The 23,253-nt window shown below is 38.0% G+C and overlaps 1 protein-coding gene across 1 annotated transcript in view; it reads left to right on the top strand.

The window, feature by feature from the left end:
• Positions 1–23,253, top strand: part of WDPCP (WD repeat containing planar cell polarity effector) — a 311,304-nt gene that overhangs the window by 97,137 nt on the left and 190,914 nt on the right. Inside the window, exons 3-6 of the mRNA XM_013967779.2 lie at positions 15,052–15,099; positions 15,935–15,973; positions 17,531–17,601; positions 17,880–17,939. Of these exons, the coding sequence (XP_013823233.1) occupies positions 15,052–15,099; positions 15,935–15,973; positions 17,531–17,601; positions 17,880–17,939 (218 nt within the window). The remainder of the gene's footprint in view (positions 1–15,051; positions 15,100–15,934; positions 15,974–17,530; positions 17,602–17,879; positions 17,940–23,253) is intronic.

Below are 23,253 nucleotides of genomic sequence, written 5' to 3'. Positions count from 1 at the left end.
AAAAACCACATCCCAGCCACAGCAATCCACAACTGGGAGAGATAACAAAGGTACAGATCTTCTCTCTCAGTTGTGAGGGATTCAGGTTCCATGTCAGCCATTGCAACCCCTAGATCCTATGCAGGAGAGACAAGCCCCTAAAATACCTGACTTTGAAAACCAATGGGAAATATATCCAGGAAAAGTATACAACTGCAGGAAACAGAAAAGCCACTTCTGAATGGTGTGCATGAAAACTCAGTTGATTTGAACACAAAAACACAAGACTGAGAAACATATGGACTGTAGGTAAAGGGGACCCAGTTAGTAATCTTAAAGCATCTGCCAGAGACTCAGGAACCAATGGGGACACTCCCTGGGAGCTGAGATACTGGCTAAAGACAAAAAAAAAATGTTTTCATGCAGGACTACAGCATGCAGGATTGGAGTTCCCCAACCAATGGTTAACTCTTGCCCTCGGCAGTGGAGGTGTGGAGTCAGCCACTGGACTGCCAGAGACATCACAGGACATTTCTTATGAAGGCCACTCAGAAATATACAGCAAAAACTTCAGAGCTATGTCAAAGCTGTATGTTGTCACCTTGCTTATTTAAATTCTGTGCAGAACACATCATGCAAAATGCCAGGCTGAATGAAGCACAAGCTGGAATCAAGATTGCTGGGAGAAATATCAGTAAGCTCAGATATGCAGATAACACCAACCTAATGACAGAAAGCTTAAAGATCCTCTTGATGAAGATGAAAGAGGAGAGTGAAAAAGCTGCCTTAAAACTCAGCATTCCAAAGACTAAGATCATGGCATCGGGTCCCATCACTTCATGGCAAGTAGATGGGGAAACAATGGAAACAGTGACACATTTTGTTTTCTCGGGCCCCAAAATCACTGTGAATGGTGACTACAGCCATGAAATTAAAAGGTTATTGCTCTTTGGAAGAAAAGCTATGACAAACCTGGATAGCATATTAAAAAGCAGAGACATCACTTTGCTGACAAAGGTCCGTATGGTCAAAGATATGGTTTTTCCAGTAGTCATGTATGGATATGAGAGTTGGATCAGAAAGAAGGCTTAGTGCTGAAGACTCGTTGCTTTTGAACTGTGGTGTTGGAGAAGACTTTTGAGAGTCCCTTGGGCAGTGTGGAGATCAAACCAATGAATCCTATAAGAAATCAACCCTGAATACTCATTGGAACGATTGATGCTGAAGCTGAAGCTCTAATACTTTGGCTACCTGATGTGAGGAACGGACTCATTGAAAAAGGCCCTGATGCTGGGAAAAGTTGAAGATACAAGGAAAAGAGGGTAGCAGAGGACACGGTGGTTAAATAGCATCATCAACTCAATGGACACATGTTGGAGCAAACTCTTAGAGATAGTGAATGCCAGGGAAATCTGGCATGCTGCAGTCTATGGGGTTGCAAAGAGTTGGACATGATTTAGCAGCTGAACAGCAATAACAATAATAATCATCTATTTAGTGTGAACTAACAAATAACTCCAGAAAGAATGAAAGGATGGAGCCAAAGCAAAAACAGTACCCATCTGTGGATGTGACTGGTGATAGAAGCAAGGTCCAATGCTGTAAAGAGCAATATTGCATAGGAATGTGGAATGTCAGGTCCATGAATCAAGGCAAATTGGAAGTGGTCAAACAAGAGATGGCAAGAGTGAGCGTCGACATTATAGGAATCAGCGAACTAAAATGGACTGGAATGGGTGAATTTAATTCAGATGACCGTTATATCTACTACTGTGGACAGGAATCCCTTAGAAGAAATGGAGTAGCCATCATGGTCAACAAGAGAGTCCGAAATGCAGTACTTGCATGCAATCTCAAAAACGACAGAATGATCTCTGTTCGTTTCCAAGGCAAACCATTCAATATCACGGTAATCCAAGTCTATGCCCCAACCAGTAACGCTGAAGAAGCTGAAGTTGAACAGTTCTGTGAAGACCTACAAGACCCTTTAGAACTAACACCCAAAAAAGATGTCCTTTTCATTATAGGGGACTGGAATGCAAAAGTAGGAAGTGAGGAAACACCTGGAGTACAGGCAAATTTGGCCTTGGAATGTGGAATGAAGCAGGGCAAAGACTAATCGAGTTTTGCCAAGAAAATGCACTGGTCATAGCAGACATCCTCTTCCAACAGCACAAGAGAAGAGTCTACACATGGACATCACCAGATGGCCAACACCGAAATCAGATTGATTATATTCTTTGCAGCCAAAGATGGAGAAGCTCTATAATACAGCAACAAAAACAAGACCAGGAGCTGACTGTGGCTCAGATCATGAACTCCTTATTACCAAATTCAGACTTAAATTGAAGAAAGTAGGGAAAACTACTAGACCATTCAGGTATGACCTAAATCAAATCCCTTTTGACTATACAGTGGAAGTGAGAAATAGATTTAAGGGACTAGATCTGATAGGTAGAGTGCCTGATGAACTATGGAATGAGGTTCCTGACATTGTACAGGAGACAGGGATCAAGACCATCCCCATGGAAAAGAAATGCAAAAAAGCAAAAGGACCGTCTGGGCGGCCTTACAAATAGCTGTGAAAAGAAGAGAAGTGAAAAGCAAAGGAGAAAAGGAAAGATATAAGCATCTGAATACAGAGTTCCAAAGAATAGCAAGAAGAAATAAGAAAGCCTTCCTCATCGATCAATGCAAAGAAATAGAGGAAAACAACAGAATGGGAAAGACTAGAGATCTCTTCAAGAAAACTAGAGATACCAAGGGAACATTTCATGCAAAGATGGGCTCGATAAAGGACGGAAATGGTATGGACCTAACAGAAGCAGAAGATATTAAGAAGAGGTGACAAGAATACACAGAAGAACTGTACAAAAAAGATCTTCATGACCCACATAATCACGATGGTGTGATCACTCACCTAGAGCCAGACATCCTGGAATGTGAAGTTAAGTGGGCCTTAGAAAGCATCACCGCAAACAAAGCTAGTGGAGGTGATGGAATTCCAGTTGAGCTGTTTCAAATCCTGAAAGATGATGCTGTGAAAGTGCTGCACTCAATATGCCAGCAAGTTTGGAAAACTCAGCAGTGGCCACAGGACTGGAAAAGGTCAGTTTTCATTCCAATTCCAAAGAAAGGCAATGCAAAAGAATGCGCAAGCTACCACACAATGGCACTCATCTCACACACTAGTAAAGTAATGCTCAAAATTCTACAAGCCAGGCTTCTGCAGTACGTGAACCGTGAGCTTCCAGATGTTGAAGCTGGTTTTAGAAAAGGCAGAGGAACCAGAGATCAAATTGCCAACATCCGCTGGTGCATGGAAAAAGCAAGAGAGTTTCCGAAAAACATCTATTTCTGCTTTATTGACTATGCCAAAGCCTTTGACTGTGTGGATCACAATAAACTGTGGAAAATTCTGAAAGAAATGGGAATACCAGACCATCTGACCTGCCTCTTGAGAAACATATATGCAGGCCAGGAAGCAACAGTTAGAACTGGACATGGAACAACAGACTGGTTCCAAATAGGAAAAGGAGTATGTCAAGGCTGTATATTCACCCTGCTTATTTAATTTATATGCAGAGTACATCATGAGAAACGCTGGGCTGGAAGAATCACAAGCTGGAATTAAAATTGCTGGGAGGAATATTAGTAACCTCAGATATGCAGATGACACCACCCTTATGGCAGAAAGTGAAGAGGAACTAAGAAGCCTCTTGATGAAAGTAAAAGTGGAGAGTGAAAAAGTTGGCTTAAAGCTCAACATTCAGAAAACGAAGATCATGGCATCTGGTCCCATCACTTCATGGGAAATAGATGGGGAAACAGTGGAAACAGTGGCAGACTTTATTTTTTGGGGCTCCAAAATCACTGCAGATGGTGACTGCAGCCATGGAATTAAAAGACGCTTACTCCATGGATGGAACGTTATGACCAAGCTAGATAGCATATTCAAAAGCAGAGACATTACTGTGCCAACAAAGGTCCATCTGGTCAAGGCTATGGTTTTTCCAGTGGTCATGTATGGATGTGAGAGTTAGACTGTGAAGATAGCTGAGTGCCGAAGAATTGATGCTTTTGAACTGTGGTGTTGGAGAAGACTCTTGAGACTCCCTTGGACTGCAAGGAGATCCATCCAGCCCATTCTGTAGGAGATCAGCCCTGAGTGTTCTTTGGAAGGAATGATGCTAAAGCTGAAAGTCCAATACTTTGGCCACCTCATGCAAAGAGCTGACTCATTGGAAAAGACTCTGATGCGGAGAGGGATTGAGGGCAGGAGAAGAAGGGGACAACAGAGGATGAGATGGCTGGATGGCATCACTGACTCAATGGACGTGAGTCTGAGTGAACTCTAGTTGATGATCGACAGGGTGGCCTGGTGTGCTGCGATTCATGGGGTCGCAAAGAGTCGGACACAACTGAGCGACTGAACTGAACTGAACTGAACATTATGTGTTTAAAAACATTTTACATACCTTAATTTAAAAGTATTTTATTGCTAAAAATGCTGAACATCATAGGAACTTAAAGGAAGTCTTAATCTTTGAGCTTGGGGAGGGCCCTGCCTTAATGTTTATAAGTTTGGTTACTAAAGGTTGGAGAGCCTATGGTAATTTCTTAAAATAAGACGACAGTGAAGTTCACCACATTGATGAACTTTTCACAAATCATTTCTCTATAGAATGCAATGATGTTTGTTAGCATTTTTATCTGAAGTAATACTTTCAAAACTGGAGTCAATCCTCTCGCATCCTGCTGCTGTTTTATGAACTAAGTTTACATAATATTCTAAATCCTTGTTGTCATTTCAGTAATCTTCATAGCATCCATACTAGGAGTAGGCTTATTTCATCTCTGGAAACCACTTTCTTTAATGATACATAAGAAGCATCTCCTTAAGTGTTAAAGTATTCTCTAGAGATTACAATGAAATTCAGTCTCATCTTCAGACTCCACATCTAATTATAGTTCTCTTGCTATTTTCACAACGTTACTTCCTCCACTGAAGTCTTGACCTCTTCAATGTTGTCCATGAGGGTTGGAATCAAGTTTTTCCAAACCCGTGTTAATGTTGATATTTTTATCTCTTCCCATGAAACATGAATATTCTTAATGGCACCCAGAATGAAGTTGCAAAGTTGGACACAGCTTTACAACTGAACAACTAGAATGATGAATCCATTCCACAAGGTTTCTTTCTTTCTTTTTTTGTGCCATGCCACATGGCTTACAGGATCTTAGTTCCTGTACCAGAGATTGAAACCATGCCCCAGCAGTGAAAGTGATGAGTCCTAACTGTTGGGCCACCAGGGAATTCCCAGAAGGTTTTCAGTTGAATTAGCCCAGATCTATTATATGGATCACTGTTTACACAGCTATAGCCTTAAGAATTGTTTTTCGTAAGCCATAAGACTTGAATGTCAAAATTACTCCTTGATCCATGGACTACAGAATGAGTGTTGTTCTAGCAGTCATAAAAACAACATTAATCTAATTGTACATCTTCTGTCAGTGTTCTTGAGTGACGAGATGAATTGTCAATGAACAGTAATATTTTGAAAGCAGTCTTAGTTTCTGAGCTGTAGGTCGCAATGGTAGGCTTAAATTATTCAGTAAGCCCTGTTGTCAACAAATGTGCTATCATCCAGGCTTTATAGTTCCATTTATAGAGCACAGGCAGAGTAGATTTTGCAGAATCTTAAGGACCCTAGGATTGGTTGTGCATTGACTTCTGCTTGAAGTCACCAGCTACATTAGCCCCTAAGAAGAGAGTCAGCCTGTCCTTCAAAACTTTGAAAACAGTCATTGACTTTTCCTTTCCAACTGTGTAATTTCTAGATGGCATCTGCTTTCAGTAGAAGGTCCTTTATCTACATTGAAAATTTGTTGTTTATTGTAGCCACCTTCATTAATTGGGACTTACCAGGTGGCTCAGTGATAAAGAATCCACCTGCCAATGCAGGAAATGCAGGAGATGCAGTTTTGATCCCTGGATTAGGAAGATCCCTTGGAGGAGGAAATGGCAGTTGACCCCAGTATTCTTGCCTGGGAAATTCCATGGACAACAGAGCCTGGCAGTCCATGGGGCTACAAATGAGTTGGACCCAACTGAGCGACTGAGCACAAGCACTTCATTAATTATTTTAGCTAGATCTTCTAGATCACTTGGTACAGGTTCTGTATCTACACTTGTTACTTCCCCTTGTATTTTTATGTTCTGAATATGGTTTCTTTCCTTAAACATTGTAAACCAACCTCTGTTAGCTTTAGACGTTTCTTCTGCAGCTTCTTCACCTCTCTTAGTCTTCATAAAATTGAAGAGTTAGGACCTCGCTTTGCATTAGGCTTTGGCTTATGGAATGTTGTGGCTGATCTGTCCAGGTTGCCAACTCTTTCTCCATTATCACCAATAAAGTTGTTTCTTTTCATTTGTGTGTCCAGTGGAGAAACACTTTTTCCTTTAAGAACCTTTCCTGTACAGTCACAACTTATCTGTTTGACTCAGGAGGCCTAGCTCTTAGCCTGTCGTGACTTTCAACATGCATTCTTCAGTGTATATGTTACTCATGTCCAACTCTTTGTGACCCCATGAACTGTAGCACACCAGACTCCTATGTCCATGGAATTCTCCAGGCCAGAAAGCTGGAGTAGTTTGCCATGCTCTTCTCCAGGGAATCCTCCCAACCCAGGGGTTGAACCTGGGTCTCCCACATTGCAGTCAGTAAGCTTATGGGCCTCTCACATTCCTCAGTAAGCTTAATCATTTCTAACTTTTGATTTAAAGTGCAATTCTTCCTTTCACTTGGGTACTTAGAGACCTCTGTAGGGCTATCAATTGGCTTAATTTTAATATTGCTGTGTATTTAGGAATTGTTATTGTTATTCAGTTGCTAAGTACTGTTCAACTCTTTGCAACCCAATGGACTTCAGCATGCCAGGCTTCTCTGTCTTTCACTATCTCCAGGAGTTTGCTCAAACTCGTGTCCATTGAGTCGATGATGCCATCCAACCACTCATCTTCTGTCACCCCCTTCTGCTGCACTCAGTCTTTCCCATCATCAGGGTATTTTCCACTGAGTTGGCTCTTCACATCAGGTGGCCAAAGTATTGGAGCTTCAGCTTCAGCATCAGTCCTTCCAATGAATATTCAGGACTGATTTCCTTTAGGAGTGACTGGTTTGATCTTACTCTCAAGAGTCCTCCAGCACCACAATTTGAAAGCATCAATTCTTTGGCATAACTTTTGTTTAGTAATAAATACACATTCAGAAAACTGCAGGAAATAAGAGGACAGGGAAGCCTGGCGTGCTGCAGTTCATGGGGTTGGAAAGAGTCGGACACTGAGCCACTGAACAACAACAACAAATGCATTCAGAAAAAAGAGAAAAACACAGTGTTATGAATAGCTGTCTCTGAAGAGCGGAAATATAGGAAATTAAACTTTTTTGTTCTTTTCTAGATTTTATACAGTGAACACGTTACTTCTGTAATCAAGAAGCCAAATTATATTGACATTGGCATAAGAATGATAGAAAAAAAGGAAATGAAGGCTATGACCAAAGACAGTGGTGCACACAGGTCCCAGGAGGCAGTAAGATCTGCCCCAACTGGATCTTCAGCAGGGCTTATCTATTCTCCTTCCTGGGAACATTCTTTTTGAACCCATGTGCAATCCTACTTCTTTAGGGCTCAGCTTTACTAAGTCACCTAGAGAAGCCTTCACTGCCATTGAGACTAAGTTTGTAACCCTCTTACATATTCTCATTATGTTTAACATTTAAAGTAGTTTTTGAATTGAGGTATAATTGAGTTATAACATTAGGTTAGTTTCCAGCGTACAGCATAATGATTTGGTAAGTCTGATTAATATCTACCACTATACATAGTTTTTTCCTGTGATAAAAACTTTCAATATTTATCTCTGCAATTTTCAAATATGCAATACATCGTTATTGACTGGAGTCACCATGCTGTACATGATATCCCCATGACTTGTTTATTTTATAACTGAAGTTTGTGCCTTTTGATCCCATTCACCCATTTCATCTACCCTCCCCTTCACCCTCCTGACTTTGGCAACCAGTCTGTTCCCTGTGTCTGTGAGCTTGTGGTTTATTTTTTTTTTAGATTCTGCATGTAAGTGGAGTTCTCTGGCATTTGTCTCTCTCTGACTTGTTTCACTTAGCATAGTGCCCTCAAGGTCCATTCAAGTTGTCACAAATGGTAGGATTTCATTCTTTTGATGGCTTAATTCCATTCTGAATATATACCACCATCCATTCATTCTTGATGGGTACCTAGATCTTGGCTATTGTAAATAATGCTGCAATGATCATGATATAATGGTACCTATATCTTTTTGAGTTAGTGTTTTTATGTTCTTTGGATAAATACCCAGAGGGGAAGTTGCTGGATCACATGATAGTTCTACTGTTAATTTTTTGAGAATCCTGAATACTGTTTTCCATAGTGAATGCACCGATTTACATTTCCACCAGCAGTGCTGAAGTGTCCCCTGTTCTCCACATCCCTCACCAACATTTGTTATTTCTTATCTTTTTGATAAATGTTATTCTAAATAATCTGAAATAATCACAAAGTTTTATTGGAAACTTGCTAGTATAGAGAATTTTGTATCTTGAACCATTTGAGAGTAAGTTACCAACCTGATGCCTCACCACTCCCAAATGCTTTAGTGTGTGTTTCCTAAAGAAAAGGTGTAGTCCAATGTCACATTTATAACCATCACAATCAAGAAATTAATGGTAATAATAGTACTCCCATCTAACACGCAAAGAGTTTCACCCATTGTACTTTTTAAAAAAACTTAATTTATTTTTTGGTTGTGTAATGTCTTCATTGCTGTGTGGGCTTTCTCTCGTTGTGACAAGAGAGAGCTATTGTATAGCTGCACTGTGCAGCTTCTCATTGTTGTGGCTTCTCTTGTTGCAGAGCACAGACTCTAGGGCACATGGGCTTAGTAGTTGTGGCTCCCAGGCTCTAGAACACAGGCTCAGTAGTTGTGGCACATGGGCTTAGTCACTCAATGACATGTGGGTTCCTGGATCAGGAATAAAACCCATGCCTCCTGCATTGGTACGCAGATTCTTCACCATTGAGTCACCAGGGAAGCCCCAACTGTCCTTTCTATAGCAAATGGTTGTTGTTCAGAATTATGTTACATTTAGTTATCATGTCTCTTTAGTCTCTAATTCTGGAACAAATCCTTCAGCTTTTTAATTTTTAAAAATTTATTTTTTAACTTCTGTGACTTCAACACTTATGAAGATTTTATACCGCTTACTTTGTAGTATATCCCTAAATTTAGATACATTTGAAGTTTCCTCATAAGTAGGTTCAGATTATGCTTGTTTGGTGGGAAGTATACAGAAGAATAATGCTGTATTCTCAATGCATCCTAACATGCAGTGCACAGTTTCAATCCATGTCTTTATTGATGGTGTTCATGATCACTTCGTTAAGGGGGTGTCTGCTAGGCTGCTCCACTGCAAAGTTACTTTCTCCTTTAGAGTTAATATTTTGCAAGGTGTTACCTTAAAATATGTGAATATCTTATTCTTCATTAAACTTTAAATATTTTTTAATAGGTGTATGTATTTTTTAAAAACATGAGTGATCTGTGATGATCTTTTATTTGTTTTGCCATGTGGGCTCTTAGTTCTCTGACCAAGGGTTGAAACCGTTCCCCTTGTACTGGAAGCACAGAGTGATAACCACTGGACCTCCAGGGAAGTCCCTGCTGCTGCTGCTGCTAAGTCGCTTCAGCCGTGTCCGACTCTGTGCGACCCCATAGACGGCAGCCCATCAGGCTCCCCCGTCCCTGGGATTCTCCAGGCAAGAACACTGGAGTGGGTTGCCATTTCCCTCTCTGATACATGAAAGTGAAGAGTGAAAGTGAAGTCGTTCAGTCGTGTCCGACTCTTCGCGACTCCATGGACTGCAGCCTACCAGGCTCCTCCGTTCATGGGATTTTCCAAGCAAGAGTACTGGAGTGGGGTGCCATTGCCTTCTCCAAGGGAAGTCCCTAAATATATATATATATATATATATATATATATATTCCCCCCCCCCAACGGAAGCCCAGAGTTTCCAGGATTTTATACTTAAACTTTTCTCAACATTTAAAACCTCTAGATTATCTCCTCTACTCTTAGGTTTTGACTCCATCTCTAAGTAAGTCTCATTTGACTCTGCACACATATATCTTGCTACCTTCTGGATATCTCTTTTACTTTACAATACTGTATTGGTTTTGTCATACATCAACATGAATCCGCCACTGGTGTACATGAGTTCCCAATCCTGAACCCCCCTTGCACCTCCCTCTCTGTACCATCTCTCTGGGTCATCCCAGTGCACCAGCCCCAAGCATCCTGTATCCTGCATCGAACCTAGACTGGTGATTCATTTCTTACATGATAGTATACATGTTTCAATGCCATTCTCCCAAATCATCCCACCTTCTCCCTCTCCCACAGAGTCCAAAAGTCTGTTCTATACATCTGTGTCTCTTTTGCTGTCTCGCATACAGGGTTATCATTACAATCTTTCTAAATTCCATATATATGTGTTAGTATACTGTATTAGTGTTTTTCTTTCTGGCTTACTTCACTCTGTATAATTGGCTCCAGTTTCATCCACCTCATTAGAACTGATTCAAATGTATTCTTTTTAACGGCTGAGTAATACTCCATTGTGTATATGTACCACAGCTTTCTTACCCATTCATCTGCTGATGGACATCTAGGTTGCTTCCATGTCCTGGCTATTATAAACAGTGCTGCGATGAACACTGGGGTACAAGTGTCTCTTTCAATTCTGGTTTCCTCGGTGTGTATGCCCAGCAATGGGATTGCTGGGTCATAGGGAAATTCTATTCCCAGTTTTTTAAGGAATCTCCACACTGTTCTCCATAGTGGCTGTACTAGTTTGCATTCCCACCAACAGTGTAAGAGGGTTCCCTTCTCTCCACACCCTCTCCAGCATTTGTTGCTTGTAGACTTTTGGATCGCAGCCATTCTGACGGATGTGAAATGGTACCTCATTGTGGTCTTGATTTGCATTTCTCTAATAATGAGTGATGTTGAGCATCTTTTCATGTGTTAGCCATCCGTATGTCTTCTTTGGAGAAATGTCTGTTTAGTTCTTTGGCCCATTTTTTGATTGGGTCATTTATTTTTCTGGGATTGAGGTGCATAAGTTGCTTGTATATTTTTGAGATTAATTCTTTGTCAGTTGCTTCATTTGCTATTATTTTCTCCCATTCAGAAGGCTGTCTTTTCACCTTGTTTATTGTTTCCTTTGTTGTGCAGAAGCTTTTAATTTTAATTAGATCCCACTTGTTTAATTTTGCTTTTATTTCCAGTATTCTGGGAGATGTGTCATAGAGGATCTTGCTGTGATTTATGTTGGAGAGTGTTTTGCCTATGTTCTCCTCTAGGAGTTTTATAGTTTCTGGTCTTATACGTTTAGATCTTTAATCCATTTTGAGTATTTTTGTGTGTGGTGTTAGAAAGTGATCTAGTTTCATTCTTTTACAAGTGGTTGACCAGTTTTCCCAGCACCACTTGTTAAAAGAGATTGTCTTTAATCCATTTCATATTCTTGCCTCATTTGTTGAAGATAAGGTGTCCATAGGTGTGGATTTATCTCTGGGCTTTCTGTTTTGTTCCATTGATCTATATTTCTGTCTTTGTGCCAGTACAATACTGTTTTGATGACTGTGGCTTTGTAGTAGAGCCTGAAGTCAGCCAGGTTGATTCCTCTAGTTCCATTCTTCTTTCTCAAGATTGCTTTGGGTATTCAAGGTGTTTTGTATTTCCATGCAAATTGTGAAATTATTTGTTCTAGCTCTGTGAAAAATACCATTGGTAGCTTGATAGGGATTGCATTGAATCTGCAGATTGCTTTGGGTAGTATACTCATTTTCACTATATTGATTCTTCTGATCCATGAACATGGTATATTTCTCCATCTATTAGTGTCCTCTTTGATTTCTTTCACCAGTGTTTTATAGTTTTGTATGTATAGGCCTTTAGTTTCTTTAGGTAGATATATTCCTAAGTATTTTATTCTTTTTGTTGCAATGGTGAATGGAATTGTTTCCTTAATTTCTTTTTCTATTTTCTCATTATTAGTGTATAGGAATGCAAGGGATTTCTGTGTGTTGATTTTATATCCTACAACTTTACTATATTCATTGATTAGCTCTAGTAATTTTCTGGTGGAGTCTTTAGGGTTTTCCATGTAGAGGATCATGTCATCTGCAAACAGTGAGAGTTTTACTTCTTCTTTTCCAATTTGGATTCCTTTTATTTCTTTTTCTGCTCTGATTGCTGTGGCCAAAACTTCCAGAACTATGTTGAATAGTAGAGGTGAAAGTGGGCACCCTTGTCTTGTTCCTGACTTTATGTGAAATGCTTTCAATTTTTCACCATTGAGGATGATGTTTGCTGTAGGCTTGTCATATATAGCGTTTATTATGTTGAGGTATCCTAAATATATTTTTAACTTAATTTGTCCCTATGGGCTCAGGTACCATTTTATTCAGTGATTTTAATCCATTAGTACCATTATTTATTCTGATGTTTAAGTTGTCCCTGAGTGGTCAGTGGGACACCTTGCAAGCTGACTTCTCTTATCATTGTGCCACATCCCTGTCAATACTTGGGCATTTCCATTCTTTCTGGCACAACTGAGCTGATCTATCAGACTGTTATTATATTGATACCTTCCCTTCCTCAGTGCTAGAATCAGCCAGTTCTCTAAGGAGCTTGGTTCCTTTTAGAGGAGAATGGTTTCTAGAAGCCAAGGTGTGCTTCAGGTACACTCATTGCTCTTGGAGTATCGTTGCTCCCAGGCACTGTCAGTGGCCAGAGCTTAGGGTATGTATGTATGTATGCCTACACACTTACTTGCATCCACATTCATAACTGTACCTCTGTATATTGAAAACCATGAGTTCACACCAGTACCTTAAATTCTAGTCTGTGACCACAGGGTTCATTCATTCTAATGTTCTCTCTTTTTTATATTTGTACTTCTCACACAGTGGGAGAGCTGGGGCTTCTGTATCTTTATTTTATTTATTTAAAATCACCCTGTATGCAGACAGTCTTCTATCTCTTTGGCAACTCTCTTCCCTGCATGGATAACTTTGTAGGTTCTGACACCGTTTGTTGGGGTCCCCATGTATGTGGGTGTCCTCCACACTTTATTCAGCCTCTGACAGCCAACATGAGGCCATTGCTCCTATGAATGTCCCTCTCACCCTGCTAGTACTCTGACATACCATGTCAGACTCACTCTCCGTATCCCCATCTTGTCCTGCTTTTGTTTTAAGAGCCATGCTAAGTCGTGTCAGTCGTGTCCCACTCTGTACGACCCCACAGATGGCAGCCCACCAGGCTCCTCCATCCCTGGGATTCTTCAGGCAAGAATACTGGAGTGGGTTGCCATTTCCTGCTCCAATTTTAACAGCCATACGCTGGTCCAAATGCAGTAGTTCAGACTTGTGCATAGAATTCATGGCCACTTGTTATCTTCATAGTTCTATTCTAGAGTTGTAATATTTAGATGCATGAAATGATGGAATATTGGAGGATATTGCCTATGTACAATAATGCATATGTTTCTTAGATTTTTTTTCAAGAATCTTTTTATTATTCCTGGGTTGGGAAGATCCCCTGGAGAAGGGATAGGCTACCTACTCTAATATTCTTGGGCTTCCCTGGTGGCTCAACTGGTAAAAGAATCCTCCTGGAGTGCGAGGGACCTGGGTTCAATCTCTGGGTTGGAAAGATACCTTGGAGAATGAAAAGGCTACCCACCCCAGTATTCTGGCTTGGAGAATTCCATGGACTGTATAGTCCATGGGGTCACAAAGAGTTGAACACAACTGAGCAATTTTCACTCACTTTGTTAAAGTATTATATGTGTACTGAAAAGTGTAAAGATACAAAGATATGTTTTAAATTATCAGAAAGTGAACATACCCATAAAATCTTCACCTAGGTCAAGAAATAAAATATTAGTATCCTAGGAGCCTGACTCATCACCTTTCCCTGGCACTCCTTATTAGATACTGTCAATATAACCAATAGAAATAAACTGCACTCTTTAAATTATATGTCTCAGTTAGTGGCCTAATGAAAAAAATGGAACTTCAGTAAGTATACACGATTGATTATTTTGAAAAACTATATTGGAGTAGTTAATTATACCTTTTGGGGGGAAGTTTTATCCTTCAGTTTGAGAAAGTTCAGAGCAGTCAGTCACTAGGGGGCAGCCTGTACTGCTTCCACTTTAGAAATAGCTGTATCCTTTTGTTAGTAACTTGAGTTATTTTGCATGGAAGGAAACAAATGTTACCTCAAAGAAAGAAGTATTTCAGTGTTCAGGGATAGGAAGAAAATGGACAGTTATTTTATTCTCCTGTAAATCAACTACAAGGACAGATTCCATGGTTAAATCTCTCTCAGCATCTATCTTTGCTTTTGTAACCCCAGCAGAGCATCCAAACTTGAATGGGTTCTGGAGGGTTTTTGAGTCTAAATAAGCTTCAGATAATTTATCCATACCTTCCTTTAACTCTTCCTTTTCTGCAGATTTCCCCCAGATACCCTCCTGGATTCAAGTTAAGTCAGAGGAAAAAAAAAAAGCCACAACTCAGAATTCTTCTAGCCAGTTTCATTTGGTATTGCTTAGTGGTAGCTCCTTTTGATAGTGCCCTGTGAAAAATATCAGAGGAAGCTTGAGAGAAAAAAGTTGGTCATCCTTGACATCAGTTCTTTACCCTTCCTTTCCTCATGCCATTCTAGTTTTGTATATTTCTTTTCTAAGTGGACTGGTAAACTTGCATTTCGTGCGTATCCCTAGAATAGACGAGCCCATGTCTGGATAATTTAGAAGTATTTTATTTCCAGTAACATACAGGTTGTTTCTATCCTCCTCCCTATCCACCCCCCAACCCTGCCTTACAGTGTGGGTTGGCTTCTCGTTCTCCATAACTTTTTACTATAATCTAATGTTATTTCTTCCTTTCTATAGATAGAGACATTGGGATCTACCAGTATTATGACAAGAAACAGCCATCAGGTAAAGCGTCTGTTCTACTAAACAGATTTTTATAAACTTACTATTCTAAATTATAAAATACTGACTTAAAAACTGTTTTTATGCACTTTAAATTCTAGAATTTTGAGAAAGTTTACTCCAATTCTTTAGAAAAATGCTAAAGTTAGTATCTGTTTTATATAAAATAAAGCAGTATTGAGAAAATGCTATAGCAGAACATGAAAATTTTCATTTTACTTCTGATTAAAGTGATAACTAGACAATATGTTCTTGTTTTTTTATCACTGTCCCAGTAGAGGGCATTGTTAATGCATGGGTCCCACTCATGCTGGTTTCCCGGATCCTTAGCTGATATCTGGAATAGGCATTTCTGAGTGAATGATCAATTTTCTTTATCTGATTAATCCTGTTAATCCCAGAAGTTTCTTGATGGGCCAAAAGGTCTTCCCAGCTAGAGTTACTTCCTGTTTGGTCTCTGTTGAAGTAGAGCTTGTGTGGGCATCCCATGTGCTTAGCTTGGTACTTAATAGGCTGACTTCATGGTTCTGATGACAGACTGAAGTAGCTTCTGTTCTGGGCTCAGTTGCAGTTCCCTTCCCTATCTGATGAGATTGCAAACTCAGGATATTGGCCCACCCGTTGTGTTGTGTAAGCCTTTTCACTTCAAATTTAGGAAATCTTCCATGAAATGAAAACATCCAAATTATGGCATTTTCCAACTGCCTTTTTAAAAGTTTAGCATAATTTATTAATCTCAATAATGTGCATATGCACATATAAAATTAAGTATAATAAAAGTAATGTCCACTTTTTTATCTTTTTTCTAATCTCTCATCTGCTGCAAAATGAGCAACAGATCATGGTAACTTAGAAGAAAAGCAGAGGCTAGCAGAATGTAAGTTTGCTTTATATTTTTTTGGAATTATTATAAAACTGGAATTTTAATATCCCTGAAGATTTTGTCTTAAAACATATTTTAAGCTGTCTATACAAATAGGAAATGTTATCCTTTCTATATTTCTTATAAATTTCTCTTGTTTAGGTGCATAAACATATAAGTAAGAATTATATTGTTAGAAATTTCTGATTTAGACCATTGAAATCTCTCTCAACTTTTGGTGAGATATGTGCTCATGTAAACAGCATAAGCTTATGATATATGCTTATGCATAAGATATATGCTTATGTATTTCTTAATGAACTGCCTTTATCTTAGTTAATATACTTAAACTAAGTGTACCATGGTTCTGTTAACATTTTATTATCCATATTATACCTAAATTATTATTTTGTTCTAACCATTGTAAGAAAATAAGATTTGTAATTATTAGTATTAACATTTTATTCTCTCTAGTCTTTACTAATTTCAAATATATAAACATGTTATATATGTAATATGGCTACAGTATAATATGGCTAAAATATGACTGTTTTATTTAGAATATAAGCGGGGCTAAATGGTCTACTTGTTCTCATTTTAAATGGTCAAGCTAACATTTAGTTTTTAAAAATACTATATTAGTACCTGTGGCAGAGATTTGAAACTTTTTACATATGCTTTGCACATTGTAAATTATGTTTATAGAAATCATTAATTTACTTAAATAAAACAGCATTCTCCTATAAATATTTTAATGTCTGTGTGTATTTTATACTACACATATATGCACATAAAACACATGTGCACACATTTAAAATGGTTTAGGAAAATTCAGAGATGAATTCACTTTTGTGATGAAATAGGTGTCATATCACTGTAATAAATTTATTTTTTAATTCTTTTAAATAGAACTTTTTTGTTTGTTTTAGGCTATCATTGAGATTCTACTAAATAACATTAACTTTTAAATAAAGCAAAGGCTTATCATTATTGAATTGTGGTGTAGATTTTAGAAAGAATAATTTTATATAGAAAAGAGCACTATTAGTGTCTAATTTATTAACATTTAGATTTCCCTCAATTTTATCCTTAATGTGTGATGCTTAATTTTAAATTCATTTTCTGTATATTATTTTTAAAATTTTGTTTCTTTCCTCACTATATTCATTTACTTATAGGAGTTTTCAGATCTGATAGATTATTTGCTGAGTTTAGAATTTCTTTTGTATTGAATTTTTAAATTAATTATATGAAAATAAATTTGCTTCTATGGTAAAGAGTGGGTCATTAACTGTTATGTACTAGGTTCACGAGCTTCAGAAACTTACCCAGGGATTCTCTGAGCATTGTTAGTTGTCATCATAAAATTATGATCTTGGAGATTGTTTTGTGGTAAAAATCCTATATCTATGACAAAGCCTTTCAAAAGACTATCATATGATGATGGAAATGAAGGCTACTTGCTTTCAATTAAGGAAATGTTTTATTTTAATCTTCCTAAGGCATACTGCTTAGCAGAGTTTCCTTTTTAAATCTTGTTCAGCTAACTGTAGTACATGTTTTGTTTTCCAGCACGAGATTTTCCATGGACGCTCAAAAACAGACGCCCAGAAAAACTTCGAGACTCACTTAAGGAGTTGGAGGTATCTTTCCAAAAGTTTCGAAAATGGCAATGAACAAATCTGTTTTAAAACATCTTTCAACAGCTTTAATTTTCATAAAGGATCAACTCTCCTGGTGATGATAGTGTTGCTTTTGTCCAGTGAGGAGTTCCAAAACAGTTGCATCTTTGTGTGGCATGCTGATATATATATATATATATATATATATTTTTTTTTTTTGCTTGTGAATCAGAAGCACTTTAACTGATAACGACAATGTGTATAGCCAACTGCAGTCTCCCTTTTTCTGTTTTCTTCAGGAGCTGATGCAAAACAGTCAGTGTGTGCTGAGCAAATGGAAGAACAAATATGTCTGTCAGGTAAAAAGGCTTGACATGCTTTCGCAGTGTTTAACCAGTGGAGCTGAAAACTATGCAGTAATTGGTATTCTTGTGTTATGATAGGTAATGGACATAAACTTTTCAGGAGCAGGTATTTCATAGTTTGAATTCTAGTCATTCTGGAACTAACATTTGATTGACTCAGGCTGCCTCATAAGCACGAATAACCATCTTTTCAGATGGTATTTTTTGTCATAGATTTAATCATGTTTTTGAATGAAGGTGACACCGAGGGACAAAAAGTTTTTGACCACTCTTGTAAGCATTTGTGCACAGCATGCTTGTGGAAATTGACAAGCAAGCTAGCATTAGACCCAACATAAGACATTTGCTGTTACTTTTCGAATCCTCTAAGCTGCACTGTTTAATATGGTAGCCAGTAGTCACCTGTGGCTATTTAAATGTAAATTTAAACTAATTAAAATTAAAAATTCAGTTCCTCAGTTGCACTACCCACATTTTAAGTGCTCAGTCACCACATGATATAACTACAGAGCATTTCCATCATGTAATGTTCTCTGGGATAGCACTTAGAGCCTGGACAAGGTGAGGCACATGTTGAATGGGTCTAGATTCAGGACATAATAATCACTTGTCCATTGATCACAAAATAATGGACAAATGTCTCAGCTATATCAATAGGCTTAAAAAATACTACCTGCCTGGAAAAATGTTACTTGCTTATGATAAAAAGTCATTAGTCATATTCTGCACATACATGTATTTGAAGTTGCATCAGTACTACTTGTAATTATAGCTACTTTATGGAATTAAATATCCTGTATCAGCTCAAATTCTTACTTGTTTACAATGTGATTTACATATTTTAGGTCTGACTACTCTTGTTTGAAGTTTAGACCTGTGGCTCTATCCATAAATCTACAACATTGAATTTGTAGTAATTACAAACTTATCTTAATCTACTATTTAAGTGAGTATAGACTTCATTTTAGCGGACTCTAATGTTTCCTTATTTTTTGTTTAAACTAGTCTCCTTTAGGGGCTTCCCTGGTGGCTCAGAGGTTAAAGTGTCTGCCCGCAATGCGGGAGACATCGGTTTGATCCCTGGGTCGGGAAGATCCCCTGGAGAAGGAAATGGCAACCCACTCCAGTGTTCTTGTCTGGAGAATCCCATGGACGGAGGAGCCTGGTGGGCTACAGTCCATGGGGTCACAAAGAGTCGGACACGACTGAGCGACTTCACTTTCACTAACTTCCAGTCTCCTTTTACTCACAAAAGTGACTTTAGTTACCTCCTCAATCATCACAATTACTACTCTCCAGAGACTTTTTAAAAAGCTGAATTAATATTTTAGAATCATAATACTTCTTAAAATAAACTTAGGATAGTGTTGAAAAGGACGAAATTATTTAAAAATTCATAATTTGTTTTCAGAAAAGTTTTAATCAAACTTTAAAACTTGAATACAAAATATGTACCAGAAAGTTGTAAACTTAGTACAGTTCAAATTGTACTTCTCAATGTCGTTACTCACTTTAAAAGCTGGTTCAAAATTCTTTGACTGGAGGGCAAGCCTACCACCTATAGCAAGAGGTGTGTCTCATGGCCTCCACCCTTACCATTGCACAGGTAAGTTGGAACTTGTCAGGCATCTTAAAATATGCAGTGGAGCATCCCAGTAGGCAATACTTTTTAAATAGACTTTAATGTATTTTAATTTAATAAACAGGTTTGTGTGTACATTTGTATGGGAGAATAGGAAGAGGGATATCCCTCACTGTTAAATTAATTCAATTCAGAAAATGAATTTACATGATAGAATATATATAAAATTGCCATCGTAATTTACAGCAACCTGATAATACTGATTTCTTAGGCCATTGTACCAATGAGTCTGCTTTTAACACTTTTAATGGAACTTATCTTTATGTTCTGTCATATTTTGTAATTTCTTTCTATGATTGATAAGATATTCTTTAAATAAACCTTTTAATATCAGCACATCTTTGGTGTGATATATTTCAACAAGATAACTTGATCTTTACTCTGCCCACAAGTCCAGCTTAGTCTCCACATCATTAAGGCCTATTTTTTAAATTTTATTTATTTATTTTAATTGGAGGATAATTACTTTACAATATCGTGATGATTTTTGCCATACATCAGTAGAATCGGCCATAGGTATTCATGTGTCCCTTCCATCCTGAACTCCCTCCCACCCTCCTCCGCATCCTATCCCTTCAGATTGTCACAGAGCACCAGATTTGGGTGCCCTGCCTCATCCATCAAGCTCACACTGGTTATCTGTTTTACATATGGTAATGTGTATATTTCAAATCATGCCATCCTCTCCTTTTAGGGCCTTTGAAGGACCTCCTAACATTATCCACCCACTTCCTCAGTTTCTAGACAGGACTATTGGCTAGGTCTTCTGAAAATATGTTTGTCTTATTCTTAAAGATCTCTAGTAGGACAATAAATTAAAAATTTGGTGTTCAAACTAAATTTTCAGAAGGATCCCCTTAACCTTTTGTTAGTTCGAAAATAAGCAAACCATCTCTACAGACTCCCCAGGGGGGTCCCCTTTTTTGTGCATCATCCAGCGTGGTGACTCTTAAGATAACCTGAGCTTTAATTTTTATTAATAATTTCTCCATGTATTTAACCCTAAAATGGCAGCAGTTGACCACAGCATAGTATTGTCTAAAAGAAGTGGGAAAAAGTTCCTCAGGGTCATGGTGCTAAACGCAGTTGGTCTCTTCAGTTTCCGACTGCAGCCACTCCTTAACGAATGTAAATCTTTTAGCCCCACCTGCCCCTTTTCCCCAGGAAAGGGACAACTTTAGGCTGTATAGGGTTTCTCATGGTTATCTTCTTTTCAAGGGATCCCTGTTTCTTCAAACGGTTCAATTGTTCGGGATTTAGCAAGGCATCTACAACAATAATTTCAAAAGATGCAATCTGAGCCTGGATTTTCCCCTCTGATGAATGTTTTTCTCTTTTTTAATAGGTTATCATTATTATCAAAGCTAAGTTAATGTTGTTGATTCAGTGACACATAAATTATACTATTTAAAACTAATTCCTTCTACTTGTAAATTCAGAACAGTTTATAAATCTAGACTTACTTATACATACGTTCTTCATGAAACTGTCTTTTGAAGTTGGTTTTTCAGACTGTACCTAATCCTAGTTTGAAATGAATAAAAAGTGAGACATAATTTAGAGTTGTAGTTTTACTAGCTATCACATAAATTTCTCATTGTTTTTATGGTCTCCTAAAATTATTTTGAGAAAATGCTTAATAATTTCCTGCTTTGAATTTCTTTTTTTTTTTTTTTTTTTTACTTTATTTTACTTTACAATACTGTATTGGTTTTGCCATACATTGACATGAATCCACCGCGGGTGTATACAAGCTCCCAATCCTGAATCCCCCTCCCACCTCCCACCCCATATCATTTCTTTGGATCATCCCCATGCACCAGCCCCAAGCATCCTGTATCCTGTATCAAACACAGACTGGCACTTCGTTTCTTACATGATAGTATACATGTTTCAATGCCATTCTCCCAAATCACCCCACCCTCTCCCTCTCCCTCAGAGTCCAAAAGTCCGCTCTATACATCTGTGTCTCTTTTGCTGTCTCGCATGCAGGGTCATCATTACCATCTTTCTAAATTCCGTATATATGTGTCAGTATATTGTATTGGTGTTTTTCTTTCTGGCTTACTTCACTCTGTATAATCGGCTCCAGTTTCATCCATCTCATTAGAACTGATTCAAATGTATTCTTTTTAATGGCTGAGTAATACTCCATCGTGTATATGTACCACAGCTTTCTTATCCATTCATCTGCTGATGGACATCTAGCAGGACATTGTTTCCATGTCCTGGCTATTATAAACAGTGCTGCTTCCAAACTATTCTTAGGGAATACTAGTTTCAGCATTAATATACTGTTGTACACTGCTGAGGTGAAATTTTTAATTCCTTAAATTGTTCTTTAAGTCACATTCATGTATTCAGATTACTATATAAGTAGTTAAAAGCAACATAATCATTAAGATAGATTTAGCTTCATGTATATTGATTTAAGATTTAATTATTTAAATCATATATATACATTTGACTATAAAAGTGTGATATAGTCATCTTTACCCTGATTTCTTTCTATGTTTATTTGACATTTCCAGATACAATTTTAAAATGCCAAGATAGTTTTCTTTTTAAATTCTTATAATGAATTACTTGACATGCTATGTAAAAGTAGAAATTATTTTCCAAGTCTATCACAGATGAACTGTGACCTTATGGAGCTCATTTAATCATGACTTCCTCAGTTGTAGAATGTATAGTATCATTACCTGCTCTTTCATTTCAACAACTTGTATGAAAACCAATTTTTGTTTTGTCATAATATAATAATTGATAAACCATGGTTTTAAGTTATAATTATTAGTAATAGCATTTTATTTATAACAAAACCCATCACACAGTATTTACTGACAGGCACTTTAGTGCCACCATTGTGGGAGGCAATAAAAATGTGTATAAAGTGTAAGCTGAGTCCCCAGCATAATCTAGTCAAGGAAAAGAGATACATAAAATCACTAGGATGCTAGTGAGTGCTGAGTTGTATGATACTAAGTTAGAAAGATAGTAAGATTTTACATGTTGACGTTTGGTAGAAATCAACACAATACTGTAAAGCAATTATCCTTCAATGAAAAATAAAAACTTTTTTTAAAAAGTAAGAATTTAGAGAAAGCACAGAGATTAACCTGACAGTTGGGATATAGGCTAAAACATGAAACCCAGAGGTGGTTTGTACAAAGGGCAAATGAAATGAGATAATTATTTTCTGAAAACAACAAACTAGGGGGTTTCTGGACTTGAAGATGCCAAGCAGAGAGTAGAAGTAAGATGCCCAGGCTGAAAATAACAGAGATTAACTTAAGAGTCTGTATCTGGAATGGTGAGATCCTCCCCAGCTCCTTCCCTCCTCCAGCACTGAGGCTTATATCTCACTGTAACTTAGAGGATCCTTCTCTAACAAAATAGATTATTACTCCCACCCAGTTCAGTTCAGTTCAGTTCAGTTGCTCAGTCATGTCCGACTCTTTGTGACCCCATGGACTGCAGCACACCAGGCTTCCCTGTCGATCACCAACTCTGGAGCTTTCTCAAACTCATGTCCATTGAGTCGGTGATGCCACCCAGCCATCTCATCTTCTGTTGTCCCCTTCTCCTCCTGACTTCAATCTTTCCCAGCATCAGGGTGTTTTCCAAGGAGTCAGTTCTTTGCATCAGGTGGCCAAAGTATTGGAG

The sequence above is a fragment of the Capra hircus genome, chromosome 11, assembly GCF_001704415.2.
Source record: "Capra hircus breed San Clemente chromosome 11, ASM170441v1, whole genome shotgun sequence".
Classification (NCBI taxonomy): domain Eukaryota; kingdom Metazoa; phylum Chordata; class Mammalia; order Artiodactyla; family Bovidae; genus Capra; species Capra hircus.
This window is presented reverse-complemented; position numbering and strand designations above follow the sequence as displayed.